This window comes from Hyla sarda, chromosome 1 (genome assembly GCF_029499605.1).
Source record: "Hyla sarda isolate aHylSar1 chromosome 1, aHylSar1.hap1, whole genome shotgun sequence".
NCBI classification, from domain to species: domain Eukaryota; kingdom Metazoa; phylum Chordata; class Amphibia; order Anura; family Hylidae; genus Hyla; species Hyla sarda.
Genome location: NC_079189.1, coordinates 4,150,528 through 4,171,540, shown reverse-complemented (window position 1 = coordinate 4,171,540; position 21,013 = coordinate 4,150,528). Strand labels below are relative to the sequence as shown.

General features: G+C 47.8%; 2 protein-coding genes across 3 annotated transcripts in view; both read right to left on the bottom strand.

Annotated features, from left to right (window-relative positions):
* Positions 1–21,013, bottom strand: part of LOC130306379 (zinc finger protein 845-like) — a 316,660-nt gene that overhangs the window by 133,496 nt on the left and 162,151 nt on the right. The gene's annotated exons all lie outside the window — the stretch shown is intronic.
* LOC130285292 (oocyte zinc finger protein XlCOF8.4-like) lies at positions 46–20,399 on the bottom strand. Of its 2 annotated transcripts, none has more exons than XM_056536732.1 (5): positions 20,024–20,399; positions 9,492–9,611; positions 6,670–6,849; positions 2,698–2,824; positions 46–1,916 (listed from the first exon to the last, which is right to left on the bottom strand). In XM_056536732.1, exons 2-5 carry the CDS (start codon positions 9,567–9,569, stop codon positions 850–852), a joined length of 1,452 nt encoding a protein of 483 aa, XP_056392707.1. In that variant the 5' UTR covers positions 9,570–9,611; positions 20,024–20,399; the 3' UTR covers positions 46–849. The 2 variants fall into 2 exon arrangements, with proteins under 2 accessions (XP_056392707.1, XP_056392644.1); XM_056536669.1 differs by having other exon boundaries at positions 20,080–20,399.

Below are 21,013 nucleotides of genomic sequence, written 5' to 3'. Positions count from 1 at the left end.
GTTCCGGTGTTCTGTGATTCGGTTGGAGATCGAGGATTTCGCATAAAGAAAGAGGAAGAGGATCTACAAGCAGTCCTTTATATAGCAGCCAGTCAGGCTGGGAGGGGGAGGAGTGCACAAGGGACTGCTGGGAATTGTAGTTTTGGAAGAAAAAAAAATTTTGTATACGTTTTAGCATTATGATGTTTCTGCTATGAGCATTAAAGAAAGAAAGATTAATGCAAGATACTCACCTCCTGTCTTCATATAACTAATATTTTCCGTCACGGTAGCTAAGAAAATCTCGATTTATATCCTGTATTATACCTGAGAATACCGACCAAATCCTGTGTGTGACCCCGGCCTAAGGGTTATTGGTGACAACACAGAAGTGTCCTGATCCTGATAGGACAGAAGTGACACATGAGATACAATCAGTAATATTTCTAATGGAAATGAGGCCGAGGTAATACATAGTAATCACCAATCATTATCATCCATAGAAATCATCCAATCATACTGTAGTGTAGAGCTACAAGTCACTACTAAATGATACACAATAGCATTACATATTACTTCTCATTACCGTTATTTACCTACAAAGGTCACATGACCCCAGGTGCTGATGACCAAGAGATGATGTTGGCTTTAGCTTCTGCTTAGGTTTCATTAGGAAGTTTATTCGAGGGTTAATTCTCACAACAGAACTTAGAAACATCACATTTTACTGTCACCTGAGATCTCAGATTTCCATTCTCCATATTATTATATTTTTATCATTTATTATTTCATCTATCAGTCTCCAGTGTGACTTTTCTCATGTCTAGAAAGTTGTGATTTACTTATAAAACATTTCCCACATTCTGAACATCAATAGGGCTTCTCTTCTGTGTGAATTCTCTCATGTGTAATAAGATTTCCTTTAGTTCTAAAATATTTCCCACATTCTGAACACGAATATGGCTTCTTTCCTGTGTGACTTTTCTCATGCTTATCAAGATTTGATTTACTAATAAAACATTTCCTACATTGTGAACATGAAAATGGCTTTTCTCCTGTGTGAATTCGCTTATGTATAACAAGATCTGATTTATTTATAAAACATTTACCACATTCTGAACATGAATGCGGCTTCTCTCCTGTGTGCCTTCTCCCATGCTGAACAAGATTTGATTTATTTGTAAAACATTTCCCACATTCAGAACATGAATAAGGCTTCTCTCCTGTGTGAATTCTCTCATGCATAACTAGAACTGATTTTTGTGTAAAACATTTCCCACATTCTGAACATGAATATGGCTTCTCTCCAATGTGAATTCTCTTATGTTTAACAAGATCTGATTTACTTATTGAACATTTCCCACATTCTGTACACGAATATGGCTTCTCTCCTGTGTGAATTCTCTCATGTTTCCTAAGATATGATTTACTTGTAAAACATTTCCCACATTCTGAACATGAATATGGCCTCTCTCCTGTGTGACTTCTCTCATGTGTTACAAGATTTGATTTGTGTGTATAACATTTCCCACATTCTGAACATGAATATGTCTTCTTCCTAATGTGAATTCTCTCATGTATCAGAAGATCTGATTTACTTATAAAACCTTTCTCACATCCTGAACATGAATACGAATATGGCTTCTCTCCTGTGTGAATTCTCCTGTGTCTAAAAAGACTTGATCTTCTAGTAAACTCTCTTCCACATTCCTCACAATACAAGCCTTTCCCATGTTCCTGATCTGTCCTTGTGGTAACAATGTGTGGTTGGTCAGGAGAAGGTTCCTCATGATCAGGTGGATTATTATAGGATAGATCTGGATGGACATTAGGGGTAAGGAGGTCTTCTCCTGAGGAGCGCTCCATCATATCTTCATATTCTCCTTTATCATTCAGGGATAACATGAAGTTTCCCTCAGAATTCTTACTGGGATTTTCTGTTGAAACAAAAAGTATATTTTTGATACTTATTTCACATTATTTAAAAGAATTTGTCATTTAAAATATTTCATTTTTTATAACAGATGAACTTTAAGAGGTTAGACTGAGTTTTCTCCAATCTCCGTTCATCACATCTGATGAGCCCCAAATCCTGATGCTGCCCCTAGTGTTCTACCTGGAGCATGACAGGACCCATAGATGACCTTGGAGAGGATCTCTATATAGTCACCTCCCTCAGGTCCTGACTATACATAACACAGGGGATCACTGGGGCCTGAAGGGTTAATGTCATGTAGATCTAAGGTGGAGCCTCCCCTGAAGACACCTCGGAAATCCCTCTGTAATCCATTACTACATACCTGGGACAACACCTCCTGGAATTATTCCATACCCGGGACAACACCTCCTGGAATTATTACATACCTGGGACAACACCTCCTGGAATTATTACATACCCGGGACAACACCTCCTGGAATTATTACATACCTGGGACAACACCTCCTGGAATTATTACATACCCGGGACAACACCTCCTGGAATTATTACATACCCGGGACAACACCTCCTGGAATTATTACATACCCGGGACAACACCTCCTGGAATTATTACATACCCGGGACAACACCTCCTGGAATTATTACATACCCGGGACAACACCTCCTGGAATTATTACATACCCGGGACAACACCTCCTGGAATTATTACATACCTGGGACAACAGCTCCTGGAATTATAACATACCTGGGGTAATACCTATATATATGTCTCTTCTTACCTTGTGATGTGAGGGGCCGGTGATCCTCCATCATGACTATGTCCTGGTACAGATCCTTGTGTCCTTCTACATACTCCCACTCCTCCATGGAGAAATAGACCGCCACATCCTGACACCTTATAGGAACCTGACACACAATGATACAGTCATCTCCAGACCCCTCCATTACTGTATAATGTCCCAGCAGTGTCACCTCTCTAATCATCACCAGACCCCTCCATTACTGTATAATGTCCCAGCAGTGTCACTTCTCTAATAATCACCAGACCCCTCCATTACTGTATAATGTCCCAGCAGTGTCACCTCTCTAATCATCACCAGACCCCTCCATTACTGTATAATGTCCCAGCAGTGTCACCTCTCTAATCATCACCAGACCCCTCCATTACTATATAATGTCCCAGCAGTGTCACCTCTCCAGTCATCACCAGACCCCTCCATTACTGTATAATGTCCCAACAGTGTCACCTCTCTAATCATCACCAGACCCCTCCATTACTGTATAATGTCCCAGCAGTGTCACCTCTCCAGTCATCACCAGACCCCTCCATTACTGTATAATGTCCCAGCAGTGTCACCTCTCTAATCATCACCAGACCCCTCCATTACTGTATAATGTCCCAGCAGGGTCACCTCTCCAGTCATCACCAGACCCCTCCATTACTGTATAATGTCCCAACAGTGTCACCTCTCTAATCATCACCAGACCCCTCCATTACTGTATAATGTCCCAGCAGTGTCACCTCTCCAGTCATCACCAGACCCCTCCATTACTGTATAATGTCCCAGCAGTGTCACCTCTCCAGTCATCACCAGACCCCTCCATTACTGTATAATGTCCCAACAGTGTCACCTCTCTAATCATCACCAGACCCCTCCATTACTGTATAATGTCCCAGCAGTGTCACCTCTCCAGTCATCACCAGACCCCTCCATTACTGTATAATGTCCCAACAGTGTCACCTCTCTAATCATCACCAGACCCCTCCATTACTGTATAATGTCCCAGCAGGGTCACCTCTCCAGTCATCACCAGACCCTTCCATTACTGTATAATGTCCCAGCAGTGTCACCTCTCTAATCATCACCAGACCCCTCCATTACTGTATAATGTCCCAGCAGTGTCACCTCTCTAATCATCACCAGACTCCTCCATTACTGTATAATGTCCCAGCAGTGTCACCTCTCCAGTCATCAGACCCCTCCATTACTGTATAATGTCCCAGCAGTGTCACCTATCCAGTCATCACCAGACCCCTCCATTACTGTATAATGTCCCAGCAGTGTCACCTCTCCAGTCATCACCAGACCCCTCCATTACTGTATAATGTCCCAGCAGTGTCACCTCTCCAGTCATCACCAGACCCCTCCATTACTGTATAATGTCCCAGCAGTGTCACCTCTCCAGTCATCACCAGACCCCTCCATTACTGTATAATGTCCCAGCAGTGTCACCTCTCCAGTCATCACCAGACCCCTCCATTACTGTATAATGTCCCAGCAGTGTCACCTCTCCAGTCATCACCAGACCCCTCCATTACTGTATAATGTCCCAGCAGTGTCACCTCTCCAATCATCACCAGACCCCTGTATTACTGTATAATGTCCCAGCAGTGTCACCTCTCCAGTCATCACCAGACCCCTCCATTACTGTATAAAGTCCCAGCAGTGTCACCTCTCCAGTCATCACCAGACCCCTCCATTACTGTATAATGTCCCAGCAGTGTCACCTCTCCAGTCATGAACAGACCCCTCCATTACTGTATAATGTCCCAGCAGTGTCACCTCTCCAGTCATCACCAGACCCCTCTATTACTGTATAATGTCCCAGCAGTGTCACCTCTCTAATCATCACCAGACCCCTCCATTACTGTATAATGTCCCAGCAGGGTCACCTCTCCAGTCACCAGACCCCTCCATTACTGTATAATGTCCCAGCAGTGTCACCTCTCCAGTCATCACCAGACCCCTCCATTACTGTATAATGTCCCAGCAGTGTCACCTCTCTAATCATCACCAGACCCCTCCATTACTGTATAATGTCCCAGCAGTGTCATCTCTCCAGTCATCACCAGACCCCTCCATTACTGTATAATGTCCCAGCAGTGTCACCTCTCCAGTCATCACCAGACCCCTCCATTACTGTATAATGTCCCAGCAGTGTCACCTCTCCAGTCATCACCAGACCTCTCCATTACTGTATAATGTCCCAGCAGTGTCACCTCTCCAGTCATCACCAGACCCCTCCATTACTGTATAATGTCCCAGCAGTGTCACCTCTCCAGTCATCACCAGACCCCTCCATTACTGTATAATGTCCCAGCAGTGTCACCTCTCTAATCATCACCAGACCCCTCCATTACTGTATAATGTCCCAGCAGTGTCACCTCTCCAGTCATCACCAGACCCCTCCATTACTGTATAATGTCCCAGCAGTGTCACCTCTCTAATCATCACCAGACCCCTCCATTACTGTATAATGTCCCAGCAGGGTCACCTCTCCAGTCATCACCAGACCCCTCCATTACTGTATAATGTCCCAACAGTGTCACCTCTCTAATCATCACCAGACCCCTCCATTACTGTATAATGTCCCAGCAGTGTCACCTCTCCAGTCATCACCAGACCCCTCCATTACTGTATAATGTCCCAGCAGTGTCACCTCTCTAATCATCACCAGACCCCTCCATTACTGTATAATGTCCCAGCAGTGTCACCTCTCTAATCATCACCAGACTCCTCCATTACTGTATAATGTCCCAGCAGTGTCACCTCTCCAGTCATCAGACCCCTCCATTACTGTATAATGTCCCAGCAGTGTCACCTATCCAGTCATCACCAGACCCCTCCATTACTGTATAATGTCCCAGCAGTGTCACCTCTCCAGTCATCACCAGACCCCTCCATTACTGTATAATGTCCCAGCAGTGTCACCTCTCCAGTCATCACCAGACCCCTCCATTACTGTATAATGTCCCAGCAGTGTCACCTCTCCAGTCATCACCAGACCCCTCCATTACTGTATAATGTCCCAGCAGTGTCACCTCTCCAGTCATCACCAGACCCCTCCATTACTGTATAATGTCCCAGCAGTGTCACCTCTCCATCACCAGACCCCTCTATTACTGTATAATGTCCCAGCAGTGTCACCTCTCCAGTCATCACCAGACCCCTCCATTACTGTATAATGTCCCAGCAGTGTCACCTCTCCAATCATCACCAGACCCCTGTATTACTGTATAATGTCCCAGCAGTGTCACCTCTCCAGTCATCACCAGACCCCTCCATTACTGTATAAAGTCCCAGCAGTGTCACCTCTCCAGTCATCACCAGACCCCTCCATTACTGTATAATGTCCCAGCAGTGTCACCTCTCCAGTCATGAACAGACCCCTCCATTACTGTATAATGTCCCAGCAGTGTCACCTCTCCAGTCATCACCAGACCCCTCTATTACTGTATAATGTCCCAGCAGTGTCACCTCTCTAATCATCACCAGACCCCTCCATTACTGTATAATGTCCCAGCAGGGTCACCTCTCCAGTCACCAGACCCCTCCATTACTGTATAATGTCCCAGCAGTGTCACCTCTCCAGTCATCACCAGACCCCTCCATTACTGTATAATGTCCCAGCAGTGTCACCTCTCTAATCATCACCAGACCCCTCCATTACTGTATAATGTCCCAGCAGTGTCATCTCTCCAGTCATCACCAGACCCCTCCATTACTGTATAATGTCCCAGCAGTGTCACCTCTCCAGTCATCACCAGACCCCTCCATTACTGTATAATGTCCCAGCAGTGTCACCTCTCCAGTCATCACCAGACCTCTCCATTACTGTATAATGTCCCAGCAGTGTCACCTCTCCAGTCATCACCAGACCCCTCCATTACTGTATAATGTCCCAGCAGGGTCACCTCTCCAGTCATCACCAGACCCCTCCATTACTGTATAATGTCCCAGCAGTGTCACCTGTCCAGTCAGCAGCTCAGTGATCCTGTGGGTGAGTTCTAGGATCTTCTCCTCATGTATCAGTGAGTGAGGTGGAGGCTCTGTGATGGGGTCCGGGGCCCTGCTCTGTGCTTCTGACTCATGGAGATGGCTGCTGGGGGCCACACACTCCCCCCATGTCGTCTTCACTATGGTGTAATCCTGTGTATGGAGAGAGACAATGAGGGGACTGACCCCAGTATTCCTCCCTCACTACAAAGAGGAGATTGTGCCCCCTGTATAGAGCTCTAGTGAGCACATCTGGAATACTGGGGTCAGTTCTGGAGACCTCACCTACAAAGAGACATCCAGAACATAGAGCGGCTCCAAAGATGGGGGACAACAATGGTGCAAATGTAGATGGGGGGGCCAACAATGGTGGAAATGTAGATGGGGACAACAATGGTGGAAATGTAGATGGGGGGACAACAATGGTGGAAATGTAGATGGGGGGACAACAATGGTGGAAGTGTAGATGGAGACAACAATGGTGGAAATGTAGATAGGGCCAACAATGGTGGAAATGTAGATGGGGGCCAACAATGGTGGAAATGTAGATGGGGGGCCAACAATGGTGGAAATGTAGATGGGGAGCCAACAATGGTGGAAATGTAGATGGGGGGCAATCAATGGTGTAAATGTAGATGGGGGCCAACAATGGTGGAACTGTAGATGGGGGGACAACAATGGTGGAACTGTAGATGGGGGACAACAATGGTGGAAATGTAGATGGGGGACAACAATGGTGGAAATGTAGATGGGGGACAACAATGGTGGAACTGTAGATGGGGGGGGGACAACAATGGTGGAAATGTAGGTGGAGGGACAACAATGGTGGAAATGTAGGTGGGGGACAACAATGGTAGAAATGTAGATGGGGACAACAATGGTGGAAGTGTAGATGGAGACAACAATGGTGGAAATGTAGATGGAGACAACAATGGTGGAAATGTAGATGGGGACAACAATGGTGGAAATGTAGATGGGGGCCAACAATGGTGGAAATGTAGATGGGGGCCAACAATGGTGGAAATGTAGATGGGGAGCCAACAATGGTGGAAATGTAGATGGGGGCCAACAATGGTGGAAATGTAGATGGGGGCCAACAATGGTGGAAATGTAGATTGGGGCCAACAATGGTGGAAATGTAGATGGGGGCCAACAATGGTGGAAATGTAGATGGGGGACAACAATGGTGGAAATGTAGATTGGGGACAACAATGGTGGAACTGTAGATGGGGGGGGGGCAACAATGGTGGAAATGTAGGTGGAGGGACAACAATGGTGGAAATGTAGGTGGGGATAACAATGGTGGAAATGTAGGTGGGGACAACAATGGTGGGAATGTAGATGGGGACAACAATGGTGGGAATGTAGATGGGGACAACAATGGGGGAAATGGAGATTGGGGACAACAATGGGGGAAATGGAGATTGGGGAAAATGATGGTGGAAATGTAGATGAGGACAACAATGGTGGAAATGTAGATGAGGACAACAATGGTGGAAATGTAGATGGGGACAACAATGGTGGAAATGTAGATGAGGACAACAATGGTGGAAATGTAGATGGGGACAACAATGGTGGAAATGTAGATGAGACAACAATGGTGGAAATGTAGATGGGGACAACAATGGTGGAAATGTAGATGGGGGACAACAATGGTGGAAATGTAGGTGGGGATAACAATAGTGGAAATGTAGGTGGGGCCAACAATGGTGGAAATGTAGATGGGGACAACAATGGAGGAAATGTAGATGGGGACAACAATGGGGAAATGGAGATCGGGGACAACAATGGGGGAAATGGAGATCGGGGTCAACAATGGTGGAAATGTAGATGGAGACAACAATGGTGGAAATGTAGATGGGGCCAACAATGGTGGAAATGTAGATGGGGGCCAACAATGGTGGAAATGTAGATGGGGGGCCAACAATGGTGGAAATGTAGATGGGGGGCAAACAATGGTGGAAATGTAGATGGGGGAAAACAATGGTGGAAATGTAGATGGGGGCCAACAATGGTGGAACTGTAGATGGGGGTCAACAATGGTGGAACTGTAGATGGGGGACAACAATGGTGGAAATGTAGATGGGGGACAACAATGGTGGAAATGTAGATGGGGACAACAATGGTGGAAATGTAGATGGGGGACAACAATGGTGGAAATGTAGATGGGGGCCAACAATGGTGGAACTGTAGATGGGGGGGGCCAACAATGGTGGAAATGTAGGTGGAGGGACAACAATGGTGGAAATGTAGGTGGGGATAACAATGGTGGAAATGTAGATGGGGACAACAATGGGGGAAATGGAGATTGGGGAAAATGATGGTGGAAATGTAGATGAGGACAACAATGGTGGAAATGTAGATGGGGACAACAATGGTGGAAATGTAGATGGGGACAACAATGGTGGAAATGTAGATGGGGACAACAATGGTGGAAATGTAGATGGGGACAACAATGGTGGAAATGTAGATGGAGACAACAATGGTGGAAATGTAGATCGGGGACAACAATGGGGGAAATGGAGATGGGGGACAACAATGGTGGAAATGGAGATGGGGGACAACAATGGTGGAAATGGAGATGGGGGGGACAACAATGGTGGAAATGTAGATGGTGGGACAACAATGGTGGAAATGTAGATGGGGGGACAACAATGGTGGAAATGTAGATGGGGGGACAACAATGGTGGAAATGTAGATGGGGGGACAACAATGGTGGAAATGTAGATGGGGACAACAATGGTGGAAATGTAGATGGGGACAACAATGGTGGAAATGTAGATGGGTCACCTCACCTCTCCGGTCAGCAGGTGGAGGATCTCCAAGGTGAAGTGTAATATTCTCTTAGTCATCTTATTCCTGTCCTTGTCCATCCTTGGGGGATCATTCAGGAGAAGAGGAGACAACTGGGTCAGCTGGAGGGGAAGAGGAGGAGCCTGAATCACAGAACCAGCGACAAAATGTAACAAACCTCCTCCTCATGTAATCTCCTTACTACTGGGGTGACACAATGTAACAAACCTCCTCCTCATTTAATCTCCTTACTACTGGGGTGACACACTGTAACAAACCTCCTCCTCATGTAATCTCCTTACTACTGGGGTGACACACTGTAACAAACCTCCTCCTCATGTAATCTCCTTACTACTGGGGTGACACACTGTAACAAACCTCCTCCTCATGTAATCTCCTTACTACTCGGGTGACACACTGTAACAAACCTCCTCTTCATGTAATCTCCTTACTACTGGGGTGACACACTGTAACACACCTCCTCCTCATGTAATCTCCTTACTACTGAGGTGACACACTGTAACAAACCTCCTCCTCATATAATCTCCTTACTACTGGGGTGACACACTGTAACAAACCTCCTCCTCATGTAATCTCCTTACTACTGGGGTGACACACTGTAACAAACCTCCTCCTCATGTAATCTCCTTACTACTGGGGTGACACATTGTAACAAACCTCATCCTCATGTAATCTCCTTACTACTGGGGTGACACACTGTAACAAACCTCCTCCTCATGTAATCTCCTTACTACTGGGGTGACACACTGTAACAAACCTCCTCCTCATGTAATCTCCTTACTACTGGTGTGACACATTGTAACAAACCTCATCCTCATGTAATCTCCTTACTACTGGGGTGACACATTGTAACAAACCTCCTCTTCATGTCATCTCCTTACTACTGTGGTGACACACTGTAACAGACCTACTCCTCATGTAATCTCCTTACTACTGGTGTGACACATTGTAACAAACCTCATCCTCATGTAATCTCCTTACTACTGGGGTGACACATTGTAACAAACCTCCTCTTCATGTCATCTCCTTACTACTGTGGTGACACACTGTAACAAGCCTCCTCCTCAGGTAATCTCCTTACTACTGGGGTGACACACTGCAACAAACCTCCTCCTCATGTAATCTCCTTACTACTGGGGTGGCACATTGTAACAAACCTCCTCCTCATGTAATCTCCTTACTACTGTGGTGACACACTGTAACAAGCCTCCTCCTCATGTAATCCCCTTACTACTGTGGTATCTGTAAAGGGAGGCAAAATAGGGAGACCAGAGGAGGCGCCTCGTGTGATACCGTAAGAGTAGTAGGAGAGAGAGCGAGAAAACTGGTGCCTCTTTAGACCCTCAGGTACTGGCTGCTCACCTTGCAGCAAGTAAAAACTTGCATATCTACCCACAGGGAGGCGTCGCACAGGGGGGGGGGGTACCACGTGACCGGCTTTAATAGAGAGAGCGATCGCGATCCCCAGCAGAGCGTGTGGTTCTAGAGACGCGTCGCACATCTGTGCTATTAGGTATAGTCGGATAAGACGGCACAGAAGTATAGTACATGTAGGGGTACAATTTTAGCGCATGTAAGGTATAGGATTGATATGGGGGGGTTGTCAGGTGAAGAGGGGACGTCACAGTATTTGACAGTTGTTAGTGGATATAAGCATCATGAGAACATGGAAACATCATATGTATATATATTTATCAAGAGTTAGGATATAAAGTGTGAATAAAAGGAAATATAAAACAGAAGTAGAGAACACTAATCCTCAGTATATGGAAAACTCGGAAAGGCAAAAAAAGATCCAAATAAAATGACTGTTATATAAGAATATATGTAAGTGATGTTCTGGTGTCACGTGATAATCATTCCCTCTACACCAAAACCTACTTCAAACCCATAGATAGCAACAGTTAGGCTGGGTTCCCATTACGCTTTCCCCCATACGAGAGCGCATACGGCAGGGGGGGGGGGGGGGGGGGGAGCTGAAACCTCGCGCTCCCGTATGCCTTTCTATGCGCTCCCGTATGCCTTTCTATACGCTCCCGTATGCCTTTCTATGCGCTCCCGTATGCCTTTCTATACGCTCCCGTATGCCTTTCTATGCGCTCCCGTATGCCTTTCTATGCGCTCCCGTATGCCTTTCTATGCGCTCCCGTATGCCTTTCTATGCGCTCCCGTATGCCTTTCTATGCGCTCCCTTATGCCTTTCTATGCGCTCCCGTATGCCTTTCTATGCGCTCCCTTATGCCTTTCTATGCGCTCCCGTATGCCTTTCTATGCGCTCCCGTATGCCTTTCTATGCGCTCCCGTATGCCTTTCTATGCGCTCCCGTATGCCTTTCTATGCGCTCCCGTATGCCTTTCTATACGCTCCCGTATGCCTTTCTATGCGCTCCCGTATGCCTTTCTATGCGCTCCCGTATGCCTCTCTATACGCTCCCGTATGCCTTTCTATGCGCTCCCGTATGCCTTTCTATACGCTCCCGTATGCCTTTCTATGCGCTCCCGTATGCCTTTCTATGCGCTCCCTTATGCCTTTCTATGCGCTCCCGTATGCCTTTCTATGCGCTCCCGTATGCCTTTCTATACGCTCCCGTATGCCTTTCTATGCGCTCCCGTATGCCTTTCTATACGCTCCTGTATGTCATTCATGTCAATGAGCCGGCTGGAGTGAAACGTTCGGTCCGGTTGGCTCATTTTTGCGCCATATGCACTTTTACAACCGGACCTAAAATCGTTGTTGACCACAGTTTTAGGTCCGGGGGAAAAAGCGCATACAGTGCAAAAATGAGCCAACTGGACCGAACGTTTCACTCCGGCCGTCTCATTGACATGAATGACATACGGGAGCGCATAGAAAGGCATACGGGAGCGCATAGAAAGGCATACGGGAGCGCATAGAAAGGCATACGGGAGCGCATAGAAAGGCATACGGGAGCACGAGGTTTCAGCTCCCCCCCCTGCCGTATGCGCTCCCGTATGAGGGAAAACGTGATGTGAACCCGGCCTTATCTAGATTTTAGTAGTGGCTATTTCCAAAAATGGCTTTGCAATGTTCCTTATGGACAATTCAAGAGGATTAGGAGAAACTGCACAGGAGACGGTAACTTTGCCACACAAAGCAACGCCAAAGGCCAAAGGCTACCCCCGTTCTCTTGTGCAGTCCTCCTACTCCAGAGCTCTGTCCCATGGCATCTTGCTTAACCTGCACCCACCCCTGAGCCCACGGACCGCTCACACAATTTCATCACCACCTTCAGCAGAGAGCACTAGGCCATTAGAACCATACTCACCAAACACTGGTCTGTCCTCCTGCGTGACCCTGATCTCAGCAGCATCCTTCCATCCAAACCATCCGTCACGTTCCGCAGGGCACGTACCCTAAAAAAATCTGGTGGCTCCTAGTAAACTAAAACCCACATCCCAACAATCCCAACAATCCATCATTCCAGACATCACCGGTAGCTTCAGGTGCGGTTTTGTCTCGCTGTAAATGCTGCCCGAATATAAAGCACAGATGCCAAACGTTTTCCTCCACTGTCACTGGGAAGACCCACGCCATCAAATCCTTCCTCAATGGTGGTCCCCAATACATTCTTTATCTACTGCAATGTACCTGTAATACGCGATATGTAGGTAGAACTATACAGTGACCCCCTGACCTACGATGATGGCCCCGACATACCATATATATACAGTGACCCCCCCGACCTACGATGGCCCCGACATACCATATATATACAGTGACCCCCCCCCCCCGACCTACGATGGCCCCGACATACCATATATATACAGTGACCCCCCCGACCTACGATGGCCCCGACATACCATATATATACAGTGACCCCCCCCCCCGACCTACGATGATGGCCCCAACATACCATATATATACAGTGACCCCCCCGACCTACGATGGCCCCGACATACCATATATATACAGTGACCCCCCCCGACCTACGATGGCCCCGACATACCATATATATACAGTGACCCCCCCCCGACCTACGATGGCCCCGACATACCATATATATACAGTGACCCCCCCCGACCTACGATGGCCCCGACATACCATATATATACAGTGACCCCCCCCCCGACCTACGATGGCCCCGACATACCATATATATACAGTGACCCCCCCCCCGACCTACGATGGCCCCGACATACCATATATATACTGTGACCCCCCCAACCTACGATGGCCCCGACATACCATATATATACAGTGACCCCCCCCCGACCTACGATGGCCCCGACATACCATATATATACAGTGACCCCCCCGACCTACGATGGCCCCGACATACCATATATATACAGTGACCCCCCCGACCTACGATGGCCCCGACATACCATATATATACAGTGACCCCCCGACCTACGATGGCCCCGACATACCATATATATACAGTGACCCCCCCGACCTACGATGGCCCCGACATACCATATATATACAGTGACCCCCCCCCCCCCGACCTACGATGGCCCCGACATACGATCATTTCAGCATACGATCACTCTCAGAGCCCATCACATGGTGAAGGCAGCATCAACATACGATGCTTTTGTATGTCGGGGCCATCGCATAAACGGCTATCCTCCAGCGCAGACTGCTTCAGCTGCCACCGGATAGCCGTTTACGGTGCCCCGTGTGGTCCGCTGACGATCACTTACCTGTCCTCGGGGCTCCGGCGCGTTCCTCTTCGGGATCCCCTGTATCGTCGGCGCTCTCCATTGTCGTCATCACATCGTCCAGTCATCCAATAGGAGCGGCGTGCGTAGCGACGTGATGGCGGCGACGGAGAGCCAGGATGCCGGGGAAGCAGAGGCCTTGCGGGAGCGGCGGGGACACCTGGGGGACGCGGCGACAGCGATGGACGGTGACATCCAGGGCAGCGGTGATGAGCGGTGACGGTCCGGAGCGGCGGGGACAGGTGAGTACAACTTCATCTAACAGTGGTCTTCAACCTGCGGACCTCCAGATGTTGCAAAACTACAACACCCAGCATGCCCGGACAGCCGTTTGCTGTCCGGGCATGCTGGATGTTGTAGTTTTGCAACATCTGGAGGTCCGCAGGTTGTAGACCACTGTCCTATACTTTACATTGCACGGATCCCTCAACATACGATGGTTTCAACAAACGATGGTCCATTTGGAACGGATTCCCATCGTATGTTGAGGGACCACTGTACGCTGTTTTAGGGAACGCATGAACAAGCATCGGAGCAATACGGCACATGGCTTCCTTCTGCACAGCGTCTCCCGCCACCTCACAGAACATCACAATGGAGATTTTATTATCATTCAGGTCACCCCCATTGACCACATCTCCAAAAATGTGAACCAGAGATTCAATACTAGGGATCGGCCGATAATCACGATTTTGGGCATTATCGGTATCGGCAATTACCTTGCCGATAAGCCGATAATGCACCGCCCCCACTGCACCGCGACCGCGAGCCCCCCCCCCCCGACCAACCGCACCGCGTCGCACCCCCCACCGTAGTGCTGGGCGGTATACCGGTATGGATTTTTTCCCATACCGCTATACCGGTCGGGCCCCTCCCCCACCCTCCATGTCAATAAAAAAAATTAAACTTACCCGTAATGGGGGTGGTCCAGGCCATCCTTCCTTCCTGTAGTGTCCGGCGCCATTCCGGGTGGAGGGTGAACCGGTCCGGGCTGTCCTTCTCCGGGGTCCTCTTCTCCACTCCGGGCAGGCTCCGGCCTAGTACGCTGCATAGACGCCGCTACGCCGTGACGTCAGGTGCGTCGCTGCGCACGGGCGTCACTGCGCAGCGGCGTCTATGCAGCGTACTAGGCCGGAGCCTGACCGGAGTGGAGAAGATGACCGCCAGAGAAGAAGGACAGCCCGGACCGGTTCACCCTCCACCCGGAATGCAGTCGGACACTACAGGAAGGATGGATGGCCCGGACCACCCTGACAGGCAGGGGGAGAGAAGCGGGTGGCGGTCTCTGGCACCGCAAAAGCCACTGCAGTGCATTGATTTAAAGCGCCCGCTTTAAATCAATGACCTGCAGCAGTGTCACGGGGGGATAAATAGCCGATAACTTATACCGGAATATCGGTATAAGTTATCGGCTATCGGCCCTAACCTCCACCGATTATCGGTATTGGCCCTAAAAAAACGATATCGGTCGATCCCTATTCAATACTCTGACAAAACGGGAAAACTTCTGGATTCACACCCTCCGTACCCCATCTCCAGGTGGTTTGAACGACAAGATAGAATGCAACCTATAGTTACACCTTCCCATCTGTCCTGTCAGGCATCCCACCACCCACACCCCCAGACAACTCCAGCAATATCCTACTCCTTAAAGGGGTACTCCGCCCCTAGACATCTTATCCCCTATCCAAAGGAGAGGGGATAAGATGTTAGATCGCCGCAATGCCGCTGCTGGGGACCCCGGGGATCGCCGCTGCGGCACCGCGCTATCATTACAGCACAGAGCGAGTTCACTCTGAATGTAATGACGGGCGATACAGGGGACGGAGCAGCGTGACGTCATGGCTCCGCCCCTCATGACATCACGGCCCGCCCCTTTCAATACAAGTCTATGGGAGGGGGCGTGGTGGTCGTCACGCCCCCTCCCATAGACTTGCATTAAGGGGACGGGCCGTGATGTCATGAGAGGCGGAGCCATGACGTAATGATGCTCCGGCCCCTGTATCGCCCGTCATTACATTCAGAGTGAACTCGCTCTGTGCTGTAATGATAGCGCGGTGCCGCAGCGGCGATCCCCGGGGTCCCCAGCAGCGGGACCGCGGCGATCTAACATCTTATCCCCTATCCTTTGGCTAGGGATAAGATGTCTAGAGGCGGAGTACCCCTTTAAACCCTCAGCTATGTAATACAGGCCGATACACGTCCTGGATATCAGTCCCGACAGATCTGATAGGACAGTCGGTTTATTACAGATCTGCCATGCTTCGTATTTTATACATATTTGTATCCTTAGATACAGTAACCCCCCCCCCCCCGACATGCGATGGCCCCGACATGTGATCAAATCGACATACGATGCTTTTATATGTCGGGGCCATCGCATTTATTGCTATCCGACAGCGCAAAATACTTAACCCCTTAAGGACACATGACGTACTGGAACGTCATGTGTCCACTCCCGATCTATAACGCGGGGCGGGCCCGGCCTCTAACAACGGCCGGGACCCGTGGCTAATAGCGCGCGGCATTGATCGCTGTGCCGCGCGCTATTAACCCTTTAGACGCGGCGTTCAAAGTTGAACGCCGCGTCTAAAGTGAAACCGAAAGCATGCCGGCTAGCTCAGTGGGCTGTTCGGGATAGCCGCGGTGAAATCGCGGCATCCCGAACAGCTGACAGGACAGCGGGAGGGCCCCTACCTGCCTCCTCGCTGTCCGATCGCCGAATGACTGCTCAGTGCCTGAGATCCAGACATGAGCAGTCATCCGGCAGAATCATCGATCACTGGTTTCTTATGAGAAACCAGTGATCAACATAGAAGATCAGTGTGTGCAGTGTTATAGGTCCCTATGGGATAACAATGATCAGTGTGTCCCTATGGGACCTATAACACTGCAAAAAAAAAAGTGCAAAAAAAAAGTGAATAAACATCATTTAACCCCTTCCCTATTAAAAGTTTGAATCACCCCCCTTTTCCCATAAAAGAAAAAACACAGTGTAAATAAAAATAAAAATAAACATAAATGGTATCGCCGCGTGCGGAAATGTCCGAATTATAAAAATATATCGTTAATTAAACCGCACGGTCAATGGCGTACGCGCAAAAAAATTCCCAAGTCCAAAATAGTGCATTTTTGGTCACTTTTTATATCATGAAAAAATGAATAAACAGCGATCAATAAGTCCGATCAATACAAAAATGGTACCGTTAAAAACTTCAGATCACGGCGCAAAAAATGAGCCCTCATACCGCCCCATACACGGAAAAATAAAAAAGTTATAGGGGTCAGAAGATGACAATTTTAAACGTATAAATTTTTCTGCATGAAGTTATGATTTTTTCCAGAAGTGCGACAAATTCAAACCTATATAAGTAGGGTATCATTTTAATCGTATGGACCTACAGAATAAAGATAAGGGGTCATTTTTACCGAAAAATGTACTACGTAGAAACGGAAGCCCCCAAAAGTTACAAAATGGCGTTTTTTTTTTCAATTTTGTCTCACAATGATTTTTTTTCCCGTTTCACCGTAGATTTTTGGGCACAATGACTAACGTCATTACAAAGTAGAATTGGTGGTGCAAAAAATAAGCATCATATGGATTTTTAGGTGCAAAATTGAAAGAGTTATAATTTTTTAAAGGCAAGGAGCAAAAAACGAAAATGCAAAAACGGAAAAAACCCCGGTCCTTAAGGGGTTAAAGGGGTATTCCAGGCAAAACCTTTTTTTTTTTTACAGATATCAACTGGCTCCAGAAAGTTAAACAGATTTGTAAATTACTTCTATTAAAAAATCTTAATCCTTCCAATAGTTATTAGCTTCTGAAGTTGAGTTGTTGTTTTCTGTCTAACTGCTCTCTGATGACTCACGTCCCGGGAGCTGTGCAGTTCCTATGGGGATATTCTCCCATCATGCACAGCTCCCGGGACGTGACATCATCATTGAGCAGTTAGACAGAAAACTTCAGACGCTAATAACTATTGGAAGGATTAAGATTTTTTAATAGAAGTAAATTACAAATCTGTTTAACTTTCCGGAGCCAGTTGATATATAAAAAAAAGTTTTGCCTGGAATACCCCTTTAAGCTGCTGTCGGATAGCAGTTTAAGCATCCCGGGCAGGTTCACTTACCTATCCCCGCTACTCCGGGTCCACTTCGCGATCCTCCGGTGTTTTCGGCAACTTCTCCGGTGTCCGGGCCTCGCTTTCCGGCGTCGTTATTACGTCACTACGCACGCCGCGCCGGCGCAGCAACGTAATAACGTCACCAGAAAGCGAGGCCCGGACACCGGAGAAGATGCGGAAGAAGCCGGAGGATCCAGAAGAAGATGCCGGAGCAGCGGGACAGCATCCGGAGCCCCTGGGACAGCATCCGGAGCCCCTGGGACAGCATCCGGAGCCCCTGGGACAGCATCCGGAGCCCCTGGGACAGCATCGGGAGCGGTGAGGACGCGGTCCGGAGCGGCGGGGACAGGTGAGTATAACTTCCTATACTTTACATTGCACGGATCCCTCAACATACGATGGATTCAACAAATGATGGGTCGTTTGGAACGAATTACCATCGTATGTTGAGGGACCACTGTCCATACATTTGACATATACAGCCACCTCTACATTCTTGCAATTACCCTCTGAGATTACATTTTACCCTGTTAGTGTATATTTCGCGTACATATATTCTTATATACCAGTCATTTTATTTGGATCTTTTTCCTTTCAGAGTTTTCCATTTGAGGATCAGTGTTCTCTACTTTTATCTTTTATATTTCATTTTATTCACACTTTATATCCTAACTAGAGATGAGCGAACTTACAGTAAATTCGATTCGTCATGAACTTCTCGGCTCAGCAGTTGATGACTTTTCCTGTATAAATTAGTTCAGCCTTCAGGTGCTCCTGTGGGCTGGAAAAGGTGGATACAGTCCTAGGAGACTCTTTCCTAGGACTGTATCCACCTTTTCCAGCCCACCGGAGCACCTGAAGGCTGAACTAATTTATGCAGGAAAAGTCATCAACTGCCGAGCCGAGAAGTTAGTGACGAATCGAATTTACTGTAAGTTCGCTCATCTCTAATCCTAACTCTTGATAAATATATATACATATGATGTTTCCATGTTCTCATGATGCTTATATCCACTAACAACTGTCAAATACTGTGACGTCCCCTCTTCACCTGACAACCCCCCCATATCAATCCTATACCTTACATGCGCTAAAATTGTACCCCTACATGTACTATACTTCTGTGCCGTCTTATCCGACTATACCTAATAGCACAGATGTGCGACGCGTCTCTAGCAACCACACGCTCTGCTGGGGATCCCGATCGCTCTCTCTATTACAGCCGGTCACGTGGTACCCCCCCCCCCCCCCTGTGTGACGTCTCCCTAGTAACCACACGCTCTGCTGGGGATCCCGATCACTCTCTCTATTACAGCCAGTCACGTGGTACCCCCCCTGTGTGACGTCTCCCTAGTAACCACACGCTCTGCTGGGGATCGCTCTCTCTATTACAGCCGGTCACGTGGTACCCCCCCCCCCCCCCCCCTGTGTGACGCCTCCCTAGAACCACACGCTCTGCTGGGGATCGCTCTCTCTATTACAGTGTCTATTGACAGCACTGTAGATCACAGCGCGCGCATCTGGAGTCCGTATTTGGACACTAACTACAGATAATGGACTCCTAACACTACATATTCATTTTGTACTTTTATATATATATATATATATATATATACAGACTACTAGAGGTCTTGGAAAGAATACAGCTTTACCATCTATTCATTATGTTTTGTAACTGAACCAATTACCTAATATGCAACATACCTGTTTGTAGCCCCTCCCAGTGCGCTTTTGGCGCCCATTTTCTCCTGCATATATACCTGCATGATTGTAACTGTTGACATACTGATCTGAAGAAGGGGGAGGCTCCCCCGAAATGCGTAATCCTCCTGTTTTATTGTTTTATGGTCTGTCCAATAAACTGTCCAGTGATTTGTATTATCTGCATCTCTGGCTACAGTTTGTTACCCGAACCACTGGAACCAGCAGCGCCATCCCAAGGTTTCTTTTCGCTTTGCTATTGATTACTACTGGGGTGACACACTGTAACAAACCTCCTCCTCATGTAATCTCCTTACTACTGGGGTGACACACTGTAACAAACCTCCTCCTCATGTAATCTCCTTACTACTGGGGTGACACACTGTAACAAACCTTCTCCTCATGTAATCTCCTTACTACTGGGGTGACACACTGTAACAAACCTCCTCCTCATGTAATCTCCTCTACTGGGGTGACACACTGTAACAAACCTCCTCCCCATGTAATCTCTTTACTACTGGGGTGACACACTGTAACAAAGCTCCTCCTCATGTAATCTCTTTACTACTGGGGTGACACTGTAACAAACCTCCTCCTCATGTAATCTCCTTACTACTGGGGTGACACACTGTAACAAACCTCCTCCTCATGTAATCTCCTTACTACTGGGGTGACACACTGTAACAAACCTCCTCCCCATGTAATCTCCTCTACTGGGGTGACACACTGTAACAAAGCTCCTCCTCATGTAATCTCTTTACTACTGGGGTGACACTGTAACAAACCTCCTCCTCATGTAATCTCCTTACTACTGGGGTGACACACTGTAACAAACCTCCTCCTCATGTAATCTCCTTACTACTGGGGTGACACACTGTAACAAACCTCCTCCTCATGTAATCTCCTCTACTGTGGTGACACACTGTAACAAACCTCCTCCTCATGTAATCTCCTCTACTGGGGTGACACACTGTAACAAACCTCCTCCTCATG

What these genes read in the sequence shown, in the direction of transcription:
- LOC130285292 (XM_056536669.1), bottom strand. Translation starts at nt 20,103, where the DNA reads ATGTCAACAGTTACAATCATGCAG. An exon ending in CTGAGCTGCTGACTGGACAG is followed by an intron (nt 2,825 to 6,669) that starts GTGACACTGCTG and finishes ATTGTGTGTCAG; the next exon opens with GTTCCTATAAGGTGTCAGGA. An exon ending in CCGGCCCCTCACATCACAAG is followed by an intron (nt 1,917 to 2,697) that starts GTAAGAAGAGAC and finishes TTGTTTCAACAG; the next exon opens with AAAATCCCAGTAAGAATTCT.